At 35.4% G+C, this 13423-nt stretch overlaps 1 protein-coding gene across 5 annotated transcripts; it reads left to right on the top strand.

Moving 5' to 3' along the window:
* The first annotated feature begins 893 nt into the window (after positions 1-893).
* Positions 894-7851, top strand: LOC140038885 (uncharacterized). Of its 5 annotated transcripts, none has more exons than XM_072084452.1 (8): positions 894-1388; positions 1619-1679; positions 2985-3458; positions 3628-3786; positions 4002-6279; positions 6757-6872; positions 7034-7134; positions 7473-7851. In XM_072084452.1, exons 3-8 carry the CDS (start codon positions 3017-3019, stop codon positions 7578-7580), a joined length of 3204 nt encoding a protein of 1067 aa, XP_071940553.1. In that variant the 5' UTR covers positions 894-1388; positions 1619-1679; positions 2985-3016; the 3' UTR covers positions 7581-7851. The 5 variants fall into 5 exon arrangements, with proteins under 5 accessions (XP_071940553.1, XP_071940550.1, XP_071940552.1 ...); XM_072084449.1 differs by having other exon boundaries at positions 1528-1627; XM_072084451.1 differs by lacking the exon at positions 1619-1679.
* The last annotated feature ends 5572 nt before the right edge of the window (positions 7852-13423 follow it).

Here is a 13423-nt window from a genome sequence, read left to right as displayed (position 1 = left end):
TATTAAATTAGAAATCTATTATTTCAAATGCATATTTAAACTTATGTAAATCGAATCGTTTTATTCAAGTGCATGTTTAATCTATGTAAATTATCAAAAAAATCTATCTGAATAAAATATGTCTGTTATTTCAAGTGTATGTTTAACGTGCCATTAGGACATGATTAATTAAAGCAGAGATGTTAATCCTGTCAACGATTTACAAGAGTCCGTTAATGAAATTTATTTTTTATCAAAAAAAAATTTAAATAAAACATGTCACCCTTTAAAAAAAAAATACTAATATAGTCTTTTTTCGATCATGATAAATTTTTTTTTTTTTGTCAATCGCAAACTCCAACCATAATAATCATAATCAAGATGGTCATATTTTGTTACCTTCATCAGTTCCTCTTTGTGGGTTTTTTTTTTTTTTGCTTTTTGTTACCGCGACAACAAATTAACATAAAACAAATTCAGAATTCCTCATCTTAAAAGTTCACCTTTGACTTCTCCATATCTTGTATGATTAGCATTCGACCGGTATGAAATGCGGCTTCATAAAATGTCGAAAACATTTTGTTACACTGACAACACATGTACTATATAGTTTGAATGCATAAAATTTAAATTAAATTATCATATATAAAAAGTTATAAAAATTCTGTACTAAACTACTTGTGATTTAAACGATAAAAACAAATTAACGCATAACTCATCTTCTTAATTTAATTTTAGAGATTGTTTACATAGGTGGACTCAAAAAAGGGTGCGGAATAACTTGGTCCACAAATGAGTGCGGCGGATTAATTTTGTCCACAAGTAGAAGTTTGACTCAGTGAACCTTCTCTCGACCCTAAATAAAGGAGGGTGAGAGAAGACTACATTCAATGCAAGTACCATCATTACTGTTTACTACTGTAGTACTTGCTGTCGTCTTGAGAGATGTCTCGGGGTGACCGATTGCTACTAATAAAACAGGTCAATAATCATTGTGTAGTACTTGACTTTCTTCTTGAGATATGGCTGGGGGTGATTACTACTACTAAAACGGGTCAATAATCATCGTACAAAAATGGCATCAGAGTTTACTTACGTGATTCTTTCACACAACATTTCCTACTTGAAATGGCAGCATGAGAGCTCCTAATATGTTCCGCTGCTACAATTTCCCAGATGTAGATTAGTTGTGAATCACAAGGGGAAAGCAGGTTCAAATGCTGCTCAACGAAAGAAAGAAAGAATCCCATGTTAACTTACACAGTGGCAAGTGGCATGCAATGGTCCACGTGGCATCTGATGAACCACTGGTTTGATCAAGTTGGGAGCAGCAGAATTCAGACCTTCTCTTGTTTTGTTTTCTAGTGTTCCAAGTTCCAACTAGGATTATCAGGACGCCAGGCAGCTGGGTGAGATTCACTCCCTACATTGTAATCAGCAACAGAATCTTTATCTGTTTCTGTATTTTGTTTGAGTTTCTGAAAAACGTCATCACCTGTGCAAGCTTTTTTGACTTTAAGCTTTTATTGTACACATAAAATCTTCAAGTACTCCATTGTTTGAGGCTTTGAGCAGCTAATCAAGTCCTTGTTTTCCTGGAGGGTGTAATACTGGAAACGACTTTTTACATGAATTTCAGGATTGAAAGGTTCGTGGGCTTTGCTTGTTTTCTTGTTTGGATTAGTGATTATCCCTACCTTGTAAGTGCTACAGAAAAATGCTGCTTTTGTTGTCTTCTTCTCTTTGATTGTTATCTGACTATTGAGAGCTATGAAAATGATCTCGAGCTTGGGGTATATGTTGCAAGTATGGTTTTGTTCTAGATAGAGAATTCTATGCAACTCATCTTGGGTGTTACCTGTATTGGATAATCAAAATTTTACTAGTTCTTTCCTCACTACTGAACAGACTGCACCCGTGATGGAATTATTTCAACTTGCGGTTGTGGCTGCTTTTTGTTAAGAATCATCCTGTTTGGATCAATTTGGTAAAAATATATTGCTTTCTTGAATAGGGACTAAAATCCAGATAATAGCATTGTTTACTTGACAATTTGGTTGTTTGAAAAAATTGTAAGCTGTATTCAATTTAGTCGAACACTAAGCGATGCTATGGCTATGGCTATCTGTCAAATTATAAGCTATATTCAATGTGGGATGATTTGAAATGTAGAATTGACTTCCAAACTATTGTTATCAGACTGCCTATTTAGGTTTACTTCAGAAGGGGAAGCAAATCTAATAAGCGAGCTTATCAGCATGGCTCTACAGCCAAAAAAACTGTAGCCATGACTATCATCTTGCTGAATGATTGAAGTCTGGAATATAGATGTTCACAAGTTAAGTTGGTTTTTGAACTTGATTTTTCAAGCAGAATGAAATTCTGGAACAATTTGTCACGGATTTTAAATTGAGGGTTTCACAAGAATCAGTTAGGACTCATGTTCCAGTGACCCTGGATTTTGTAGTTTCTGATAAATCATCCAGTGCGTGGAGGCACCAAGGATTTACCTAAGCAAACCTGAGTACATTTTGCAAGTTTTGGTTATATAGTTTTAAGTACAACTAGCTTTAGATCTCTATGTCGTAATTTATATCCACATCCTGACCCTATATTTTCTGAATATACAACTGAATGAGAATCTTGTCACTGATGTCTGGGGTTAGCCACATCGATCCTCTTCCAATAAGTCTAGTTTAGTGTCATTCTATGTTACGTATGTTATCATGAACTCCCTCCATATGGCCTGAATTAGTTATATGTAACTTTTGGAGGAGTGTACCAGTTAGATTCATCCAATGTCTTCGCCGCAAGACATGTAAGAGGTACTTCAGAAGTATAATTAAGTTGTACTAGAATTTACCTCACAATATTTGTTAACCTGGGTTGTAAACAGATTCTGTAATGCTGTTGAAACTTGCTGACAGATAGAAGTTGATTGTACAAATGTTATTTTCTTTGATCCCAACTGTCACGTCTGACTTGATCAATTTGTCAAATTTCAGATTTAACTGACCACCATAGTTTCTTGAGTGTGATGAGTGCTGACAATGGCGACAGGGATTTGGGGCTTTCTCTTGGATGTTCCAGTAACTGCATCAGGACAAAGTTGAAGGAAAATTCTGGTGCAGGTGTAAATGCAGCATCAATAATCGACATGACATATACAGCATCTAATTCCCTGTCTGAATTAATTTGGTCCCCGCACAGCGGTTTGAGTCTCAAATGTGCTGAGCGCAGCTTAGCAGATAAGAAGCCTTTTCTTTTGTGGAATGTGGGACCAAGCAATACGATTCCTTCACTATCTCAAGGTATCAGCTGCAATGGAACTGATGATGAGACAAAGATGGAGGAAAATTTCATTATTTCAGAGGCAGCATTTCATGTGGACAGTGAGATTGTGCAGAGAGCTAGTTTGAGTCAATCTCCTGGAAGCACTGCCAGGCCAATAATTGGTTCAAGCCATGTACAAAATATGGGTATGTTATTTTCTTTGTCGTATATCAGTTGCTACGTGACAAATGAAGTTTCTGAATTTCTGCAGCTCTTCTGAATCCTTCTTTGCTTCAATTTTCTTTTCTTCCTTTTTGCTTTTCATTATCCATATAGAGGTTGTTTCTAAGGAACTGACTAAGAGTCAATTGACAGAAAGCAGAGACGAAATGGATGAAGAGAAGATTGAGAAAGGAATTTTAGTTAAAGAAAGAGGTGAAAATGCTGGCTATCTTGATGAGAATGATAAAGAATCATGTGATCCATGCAATGAGCGAATTGATATTATGGCTGAAAGAAGTCAAGAGAATACAGGTATACATATCGAAATGTTCTGAGTAATTCATGAATTTAAGGAAATAATGTAATGCTAATTGCTTGAATTATTTTTTATATCTTAACTCATACAAATATAATTAAAGAAATGCACTCCTTAATAGTTTTCTTTATTTGTTTCCTCTCACTTTTGGTACCTTTTGTTGTTGGGAATAGTTCTGAAGTTCAGCTAATGCCAAATCATTTTTTGCAAGGTCCTATTGGTTCCAATATTAACATGGCAAGAACCGAAGCCTTATCTGGGGATCTTAATTTGGGAATTTCGAATGATTTTAATCCTATTGTTAGCAAGGCTGTTAATGGTGGGCAGTTCCTTGAAGAAGTGACTACATCTGCTGAAGTTCACAGGGAAACAGTATCTGAAGCACAGATTACCCCACCGCAGATATCAACGTACTTTGATGAACCTAACAAGGAAGTGAAGGGGGCTTTTGAAGAAGAGCGGAAAAACAAGAGCAAGATACACGGGTCTAAGGTGCCTATTTTGCAGAAGCTAGAACACACAGCTGAAAACGATCTGCAGCATCCAATGACAAAAGATGCATATCAGCAGAATGAAGAGAGACTTCTCAGGGGCTGCTCTCTTCCACTTGAAACTTCTCCAGGTGATGGAAGCAGGCAACCATGTCCACTGAAAGGCAAAGAGAAAGCTTTATCTGATAGCAATATCGGCGGAAGATTCTCAAATAATCTAGATGACAGCCAAGAGAGTGTGGAAAGCTGTACCAGCACTGGATTACTGGGCAAGAGAAGATGGAAGTTTGATCAACAGTTAATTTGTGAGAGCAAAAGAGTCAAGCAGCAGACAGATGGATGTCCAGAATCAACATCTTTAATCAAACATGATAGCTCTTTCATGAACTGGATATCAAACATGGTGAATGGGTTCTCTAAATCTAGTCATGAAGAAGTTCCATCTCTTGGTCTCACCCATGCACATTTCAGTCGTGAACAGACAGATATTCTTCATGAAACTATGATATGTAGAGAACATCAAGAATCTGTAAGCAAAAATATGGGTTTCCAGACTATATTTAGGTCCCTGTACCGTTCTGGTGAGAAGCTAATAGAAACTCAAGTATCAAGAGATGATTCTTCAGTAGAAAGATTGCAGAATCTTGTGCAGGTTGACAAAATTAATGTTCAACGTTCTTCGATCAACTCCTCTGTACAGAATGGGGTGTCTTTGGGTCACATTTTTATAGCAGATGAAAAGATCCTCCCTTCCTCAACTGAATGTGTAGTCAGTCAGTCTGATCAAGCTTGGAATTTATCTGCAATTCCCATTAAAAATGAATTCAGCACTGACTCTGCAGACGATAAAGCTCCAAGTAACCAAGAATTTTGTAGAGGTAACACGGGGATAAGTTCATCCAATTCTCTAGGTCATCACAAGATGACTGCTGCTGAGAATGCGAACACCCGAGTTGCATCTGATGGTAGAGAAACATGTGACTTGTCTAACAAAAACAATCTTTTAGGTAGCTTGTGGATCACCCGGTTTTCAACCAAAACAAGTGGCATTCCGTCGAACTTAAATCACTCCAAAAGAGATAACTGTCTGGTCATTGATGGTCTAGGTGACTGTGAAAGGCCCAATACTCAAAATCAGACAAGTCTGAGTTTTCCCATCGAGGAAAAGCATTCAGATACCATGGTAAACGAGAATTCAGGTGATTTGGTTAAGAATTTGGAGACATTTGCTGCCAGTGCTGAGTTTTCTCTTGGCTTTATGGAGATACATGAGCGTAAGCATTCAAATTCTGTGCTTAAACTTCAATCTACTTTACCTTCCCAAGGACCCAAGAGTTCAGAAGCAATGGCCTCTACATTTGCTAGGAGAGTGGATGCCCTCAAACACATCATACCTTCAGAGGCTAAAAAAGATGCAAATTTCACTGCACCAACTTGTTTTTACTGTGGTAAAAGTGGCCATAATTTACAAGACTGCTCAGAGGTAATGGAATCCGAGCTTGAGGATCTTCTGAAAAATATGAGCAGTTGTAATTGGCTTGAAGATTCACCATATTTGTGCATTAGATGTTTTCAGATTGATCATTGGGCGATTACCTGTCCAGTAGTGACTTCAAATAGGCAACATCAATTGGAGAATAAGATGTCCTTTGTTAAGTGTCAGAATGTTAGTAAACCAATTTTGTTTTCAGGCAATCAAAGAAAGGCGTGCTTTCTTGACAAGGGAGGCCATCTTAAAGTTGGTCTATGCAGTGGAGAAGAACCTTCTATGAACACTGGCCTCAGAAACCTGGTGTCCAATCCAGAGGAGTTTTCTGGCAATAATTTGAGTTCAGATGAAACTCTGAAACAGATAACTTCAAATTCTGGGAAGAAGAAACTGATAGAGCATCAGAATCTGCCTTTATCTAATTTGGTTAGCGAGCAGATTGAAGAAGTACCAAAAGTTATTTTTGATGCCGTGAGGCGGCTTCAGTTATCTCGTGCAGATATACTCAAGTAAGCAAAGCATGTAAAACCTGCCTGTTAATAAATTTGTCAAATATTACTCTGTTGGCTACAACTTGCCATGGATTTTTGTTCTTGCCATGTGCATAAGTTTACGGCACGCATTCTTCCCATGCCAAGTCAACTTGGACAGGGCATAAAGTTTACACTACATCATGCAATGTCCCATGCCATCTCAAGATCATGACTTGGGATGATTTAAGCTGATGATGTATGTTATGTCCTCAAGGCCCTTTCAGCACTACAGCCTGGCACATAAAATTAAACATGCAAACAGATGTAGAGGAAAAAAAAATATTTTCAATAACCTAAACAAAGAGATACTTGGAGCTCCCCTAAGGTACTGGGCCAACCCTGGTTTATGCACATCTTTTTAATTGGCCCCTCAGTTACCGTCGGAAAATACATTGTTGTTCTTTATGTTACCTGGCGAATGCATTCCTCTTACCAACATTCATTTGGCTTCAGATGGATGAGCTCCGATGTCTCACTGTCACATTTGGAAGGTCTTTTCCTGCGCTTGCGACTTGGTAAATGGGAAGCAGGATTAGGTGGAACTGGCTACTACGTTGCTTGTATTACAGGTATGCCATATGTGAAACTGCATTTTGGGAAATCTGTTTCAGGATGCTACTTTTGGAAACCATTTATTGCTTATAAGCACTGATGGTACTTATTTATCTTATGTACTTTACTACTTTCCCTTTCTTGTCTTTGGCATGTGTATTAACGGTGGAGCAAGCAGGGGAACCAGCGAAAGATTCTAAAACTTCCATTTCTGTGAGTGTTGGAGGTATTAAATGCTCGGTTGGGAGTCAGTATGTGTCCAATCATGACTTCTTAGAGGTAAATTCCCTCTATATTTGTGTTCAAAAGCATCTAAGCCACCATTACAGTTATGACTTTCATTTAGTATGCTAACTGATTATACATGGTTTAAATAAAATTAAGGTGTTTCTCAACTTTTCTTCTGTAATTATCCCAGATAATGCAGTAAAATGTGAGCTAAATGTTATTTCGGCTGTGGTGGTGTAAATATGTAACGCTTTTGTATTTGGTATCTGATGCTTTGTACTATTTGGGTTTTCATTTCCATTTGATTTTTCTGTTTAGTTGTTAATGGTAGATTTCTTGAATCTATCTCTGTGTTGAGACCAAGTGTTTTCTACGTGCTCGCGTAACAGGATGAACTAAAGGTCTGGTGGTCCAGAACTTTGAGGAATGGTGGGAAGATTCCATCAACGGAGGATTTGGAAACGAAATTGAGACAGAGAATCAAATTAGGCTTCTAAAATGTACACTTAAGACCAGTAGCATAGCATCACCAAGCTACAGTGGGTTTCTTGCGCAAGTTTTCTGATTTGGTTAATTAAGGCAAGTTTTTCGGTATTCGCAGTTGGTTTTGACTTCTGTTTTAACTTGAGCTGAGAAAGTGCGAATTCAGAATAAAAGCACCCTTGGGGTAAGCTGAGAATAGCAGAACAAGCATGTAGTTATTGTACATAGAAAACTAGTTTGGATCCTGTTTGAAAACTAGAATCAGTAGTGGGAAATTTTAACCAATTGCTTGGCTTCCAAGGTCGCCTAGTCTTAAAAATGGTTTTCAGACTGACAAAATATTGGCTCACATTAATGCCTCATTTCTTGTGTAATTATGTGAAAGGTTGGACTAACACACATCCAGATCAAAATAGCTGATATTAGAACAAAGCCACCAGAATGTTGTTCTGGTCTGGGCAAAGGGTGTATCATTTAACTACTAAGGCATAGGAAAATATTCACTATCAATTGCCTGAGCAAAAGAATCTCTATCTGGAACTATGTGTGTGGATGACAACTGGAAAATAACAGCAGCCATATCTCCACCTTTGTAGATGTGTTGGTCCATTGCTTTTAACAAGAATAAAACAACTTGACTTCAAATGATGTTACAGGACTTGATGATGTCTTCCTTTTTATCAAAGGAAAGTATTGAAGTATGACGCTTGTTTTCTGGAGCTTTTATAGAAAAATGTACCGTAGCAATATGATGTATATGAAGTAAAAGAGTGATTAGAAAATATGTTTACGGAAACCTAAAAATTTTTTGAAGAAAAATGGCAATCCAACCTGTAGAGTCCATTCTTTGTGGACTTCACCTACACCGAATTAATCTACTAAATCTAACTTGGTTTTTGAAGATATGAAAAGCTGCAAATAATGCATTTGTTGTGGCCCTTATGTTCGGGTGGCGTCAAATTTGGCCCAGAATCTACTTTGCTGTTTTGAATGCACTAGGCAAAGGATAAGACTCTGAAGTGTGATTTTCCTTGTCAAATTCACTTATAGTGCTGGAATCTTGTCCTGTCAATTTGGGTCCCGGACAGAAACCATGAGGATTCTCCTACATCAAAATAATTGTAGTGGGAAATAGTGTTAGAAGGATTAGTACTTGAAGCAAAATTCTTGTATGCTGCTCGCGGTTGAGGATTCGTCGCTGCCACCTGGGATCCATGCATTAAGAGGACTAGCATTATAAAGCCTCTTTCATTGGCCCATTACAGCAATTCACAAGATAGAACTATGTTCTTCCTCCGTCCAGTAGCCCCTTTTCAGAGCATAATTTGTCAGGCTCAAATAATTTTTGTTTTGTCAAAAAATGTAAATCACTTGCCTCAAGTGAAAAGCTGATAGATATCCTTTTACTTGCGGGAATTATAATTACTAGTGATCGATGCATACTCGAAGTGTGTGCATGTGTTAAAAAAAATTCCGTTAAACTAATGAATGTAGATTCATTATTTGACAACAAAATATAGTAGTAAATTAAAAAAGTTAATAAAAAAATCATAAAAAACAAGCAATTGTTATGTTTAAGTGATAAACGTGTATTCGGTGGTTGTGTGATGTTAGTGGTTGAGTTGAAATGAGAAATTATTTGAAAGATAAGAAAGAAATTATAAAAAGTGACAACAGATTGTTTACACCAAACCACGTGCTCTCGCTTTATTATGGTAGAGATATTGATGTAAATAGTAATCAATATTCGATAACAATATGGGGCCTATTGGATTTTATGTATGTAAGAAACTGTAAAATTTCTTTGGTAGATTTTCACTCATTCGGAATATAGGCCTTGTTGGACTTTATCATGTGTGTAAGAAAAGGGAAAATTTTTCTTCATTGCTACTTAAATAAATCTATGCATCTTAATAATACAAAGAACAATTTCGATGACCAGTTCTCTTAGACAAACATAAGAAAAGAATCTAATTTTCATAGTTAATGAATTGACGTGCATGCCAAACAGCTTTTGGTGTGTTGAGAAGCTCCATACGGATTTTGAAGTTCTTTAAAATTTTATATCCACTATAACAAAAATAATGCAATTTGCTTTTGTCAAACAGGAACCATTAATAGTAATACCATAGGGATGGATTTTCCTTTATTTTTCTTTTCAAAATTAAAAAAAAAAAAAAAAAAAAAAGAGAACTAGTCATATAGCATTATCACATTGACATGCCAAACTTCTAATCACATTTTTCTTTTCTTTTAATTAGAAAGAATTGCAATATTTAGCAATATTTATGAGGGTTCTTGTTCATGTCCTAAATTGCTTAAACAACTTGTCAGACTGAAATTGTGCATAAACATATGGATAAAATTATAAACATGAAAATTTGTTCAATGTTGGTTATGGTCAAAAAGGAAAGGTTCCCTTTGTACCAAATATGGAAAGACTAGAGGATATATATAGTTTCTCACGTGCTTGGATATGGCAAACCCCAATTTCCATTACTTCGTCACATTTCCATACCGTGGTGCTTTTTTTTTTCAAGGAATCCATACGGTGCTTTTGATGCATCGAAACTATAGAAGAAGAAAGGTATTGACACATGGTCCCATCAAATTCATGCAAATTCATGCATGGATACGCTCTTGACCCTTATAGTGGAGGCAACAAATTGCCTCGCAAATAATTGATTGGCCCATTAATCCTGAAAGGATTTACATATACTACTATCTTTTGCCATTTTGGGTAAGGAACAATAAATTTAGAACATATTTTTGTGTATTTGTAACGAGTCCTCATTAACAAGACTCAAAGTGTCCATTCTTCGAAAAAAGTAAAGTTTTTTCCCCTTTTCTCTTCTCTTCTGACAAAGCAACATTTTCTTTGGATCTGGCAATGCTAAAAGGTCATATTGATCATGAATAAATGTCTGTATTGCATAATAAGCAGGAAACGGTTTTCAAATTTTCAAAAAAAAAAAAAAAAAGTCTCCTTGACTTAAACAATTAGCTGTCATATTTTATGGAAAAATATATTCATAGGAATTGTTTATCTAATGATTGATTACAAAAGGGAGAAAGACAGCATGATGGTTAGTGCAGCATTATCAATTATCAGCATTCTGGCTCCCACCCAACTTGGTTTAATTTAATCAATCATCTATAAAATACCCCACTACGCAAAGGAAATCACCTCCAGATTCACTAAGTTATTATATATAAGGGAAAAATGCACTTTTCATCCTCAAAGGTTGGGTTGATGACCAATTTCGTTCTTAAAAGTTTCATCAAGAATACATTTCATCCTCAAAGTTCCTGAATTTTTGCCAATTAGAGACAATTGACAGAATAACAATCAATTTGGACGGAATGCTGCACGTGAGAAGCATGCTCTGTTAGAACCAATAAAAAAAGGATAAAACCCATTCGGAAGTGCAGACACCAGTGTTATAACTTTTGAATTCTAAAATTTGTATCTTTACATTATTTTGTTTATGGTCCATATTCGGTAGGAACCATGTCAAGGACCACTTGGAATGCATTTTTGACAAGCTTATACCTCTTTCTTTTTTTATGGTTTTAGTTGGTTATATTAATTTGGTTACAGTATCCAATTTGGTTGTTACTTCGGATTGTTAAAATTTAAGGCAAAATTCTACCAAATTTTTCCTTCTTACCTTATTGACAGGCAAATCAGCATGAAGATAAAAACAGTTGGTGGTTTTTTTATATAATGCCCATTTTAGCTTGGAACTGAAAATCATACTCATAAATAACTGGTAGTTTTTTCAAATAATGGATGAAAACAACAAACAGCTGATAGTTTGTAGGAAATAAAAGAAGCTCACAAAGAATCCTAAGCATAGCTAGTATTTTTTTCATTTCTAGAGAAGGGAAAAAAAAAAGAAGTTATAAAGAGGTGATAATTTTTGGACAAGATAAAAGAAAGGAATAATTCCAGAAACCTCCCCGAGGTTTCTGACAATTTCACTCACCGCCCTTAGTTTTGAACAATTACATTAACCTCCATTCATGCAGTAAAATAACTATAATATCTTTCACTTATAGATAATTTCTAAAAAAGCCTACAACTAAAACTAATCTTTCATTTTAAAACAACGGCTACCATGCAAAACAAACTCTTATTCTCTCTCTTCGATGCTCTCTCTTACCTTTTCTCCCTTGTATTTCATAGTCCACATTTTTTTCAGAGTCGTCATCTACACAACCATCTAATACATCCCGAATCCTCAATATTATGGAAATAGATCCTCTTTTTTTTCGTTTTCCGTTTTTGTAAGTATTATTGAATTGACATTGCTAAATGATAGGTTGTCAAAGCATATTTGTTGTCAAACTAAATAAAAATGAAAAGAATGGTAGTGATACAGAATATAAACAAGAAAATAAAAATGATGGCTAAAAAAGAAACATAGATTGAGGAAGATTACACTATTCTACTAATTGTGCAAAAAAAAAAAGAATTTTGGGATACAAGAACTATAATCAAATTGGCCTAAAGACATAGAATGTGGTATCTAATGTTGCTTTTGGTTGCTCCATATTGGTATTTTTGGGGGGTTATATTATTTTAGCATTAACAAGCTTGCATCCATTTTGATTGAATTTGAATAATGACATTGGTCAATTTAGATGCAAAATTTAGGCAAAAAAAATTGAGGAAAAAGATTAGGTTGAATGCAAATTTTAATTGTCATAATTGATTTGCACAGGAAGCTTTAAAGCTGCAAATTTGGGCTTTCGAAATTATGAGAATACGAGGATTAAATTAAGGTGGCTTATTGACTTCGTTAAGGTGGTAGTTATGCGAATTGCAATAATTGCAATGTGGAAGAAATTCATGAGCGAGTTTTCCCCCCTTCTAACTAACAAAAGGGTATTTTAGGATTTTTAGAACAAATTTAGCATAGTGGATTTATATTGTTACTGAAATGCTATAGTAGAGAAGGTAAGTGTAATTTTTTAATTTATAGAGGACCTACCTGCAATAGTCAAAAACATCCCCTAACGTTTCTGAAATTATCCCTAAAATTAAAAGTTATAAACAGCTGGTAGTTTCTATACAAGATAAAGTAACAACAACCTACCAGTTTTTTATGGCTTTCCTTTATTTTTGCAAATAGGGTTTCCCCTATTATATATTTTTTTGATAGATAAAAAATTAAATTAAATGGACTGAGCTAATTTAATGCGTTTGGATAGATACTCAAATCCAAGTCACCTATAATCCATGAATAACTGGATGTCGACCATTTATGTCAACCTTTTTGGCAGCAAATGACTGGATTTAGTGGTTAGAAATTTTTTTTGAACTACAACAAGAAAAGAAGTGGAGAGGACATAAATGAAGTAAGAACAGGTTTTACCTGTTTTTTGTTGAATGCAAAGTTGGTTCTAACGGAGCATGCTTCTTATGTACTGCTTTCCGTCCAAATTGAGTATTATTTTGTCAATTGTTCCTAATTGGCCAAAATTCAGGAACTTTGAGGATGAAATGTATTTTTGATGAAACTTTGAGGACGAAATTGGTCATCAACCCAACCTTTAAGGATGAAAAGTGCATTTTTTCCTTGGCGAAAATTCAGGAACTTTGAGGATGAAATGTATTTTTGATGAAACTTTGAGGACGAAATTGGTCATCAACCCAACCTTTAAGGATGAAAAGTGCATTTTTTCCTTATATATAAACTTAATACAATCAATTTCCATGTAACTTAGAAAGATGCATTTCTTTTTTTTTTTTTTTGAAGAAATTGCATTTGCACTAAAATTGATTTCTGGAATCAAAGTGAAAGAGTAAATTACACCCAACATCACTCTTTTTGATGATTCCTTCCTTTTA

This window comes from Coffea arabica, chromosome 3e, assembly GCF_036785885.1.
Source record: "Coffea arabica cultivar ET-39 chromosome 3e, Coffea Arabica ET-39 HiFi, whole genome shotgun sequence".
Taxonomy (NCBI): domain Eukaryota; kingdom Viridiplantae; phylum Streptophyta; class Magnoliopsida; order Gentianales; family Rubiaceae; genus Coffea; species Coffea arabica.
This window is presented reverse-complemented; position numbering and strand designations above follow the sequence as displayed.

Bases quoted from the DNA above. Each gene is read 5' to 3' on its own strand.
- LOC140038885 (XM_072084451.1), top strand. From the start codon at position 3,017: ATGAGTGCTGACAATGGCGACAGGGATTTGGGGCTTTCTCTTGGATGT. The intron at 6,280-6,756 runs GTAAGCAAAGCA...ATTTGGCTTCAG, and splicing joins TCTCGTGCAGATATACTCAA to ATGGATGAGCTCCGATGTCT. The intron at 7,135-7,472 runs GTAAATTCCCTC...CTCGCGTAACAG, and splicing joins CCAATCATGACTTCTTAGAG to GATGAACTAAAGGTCTGGTG.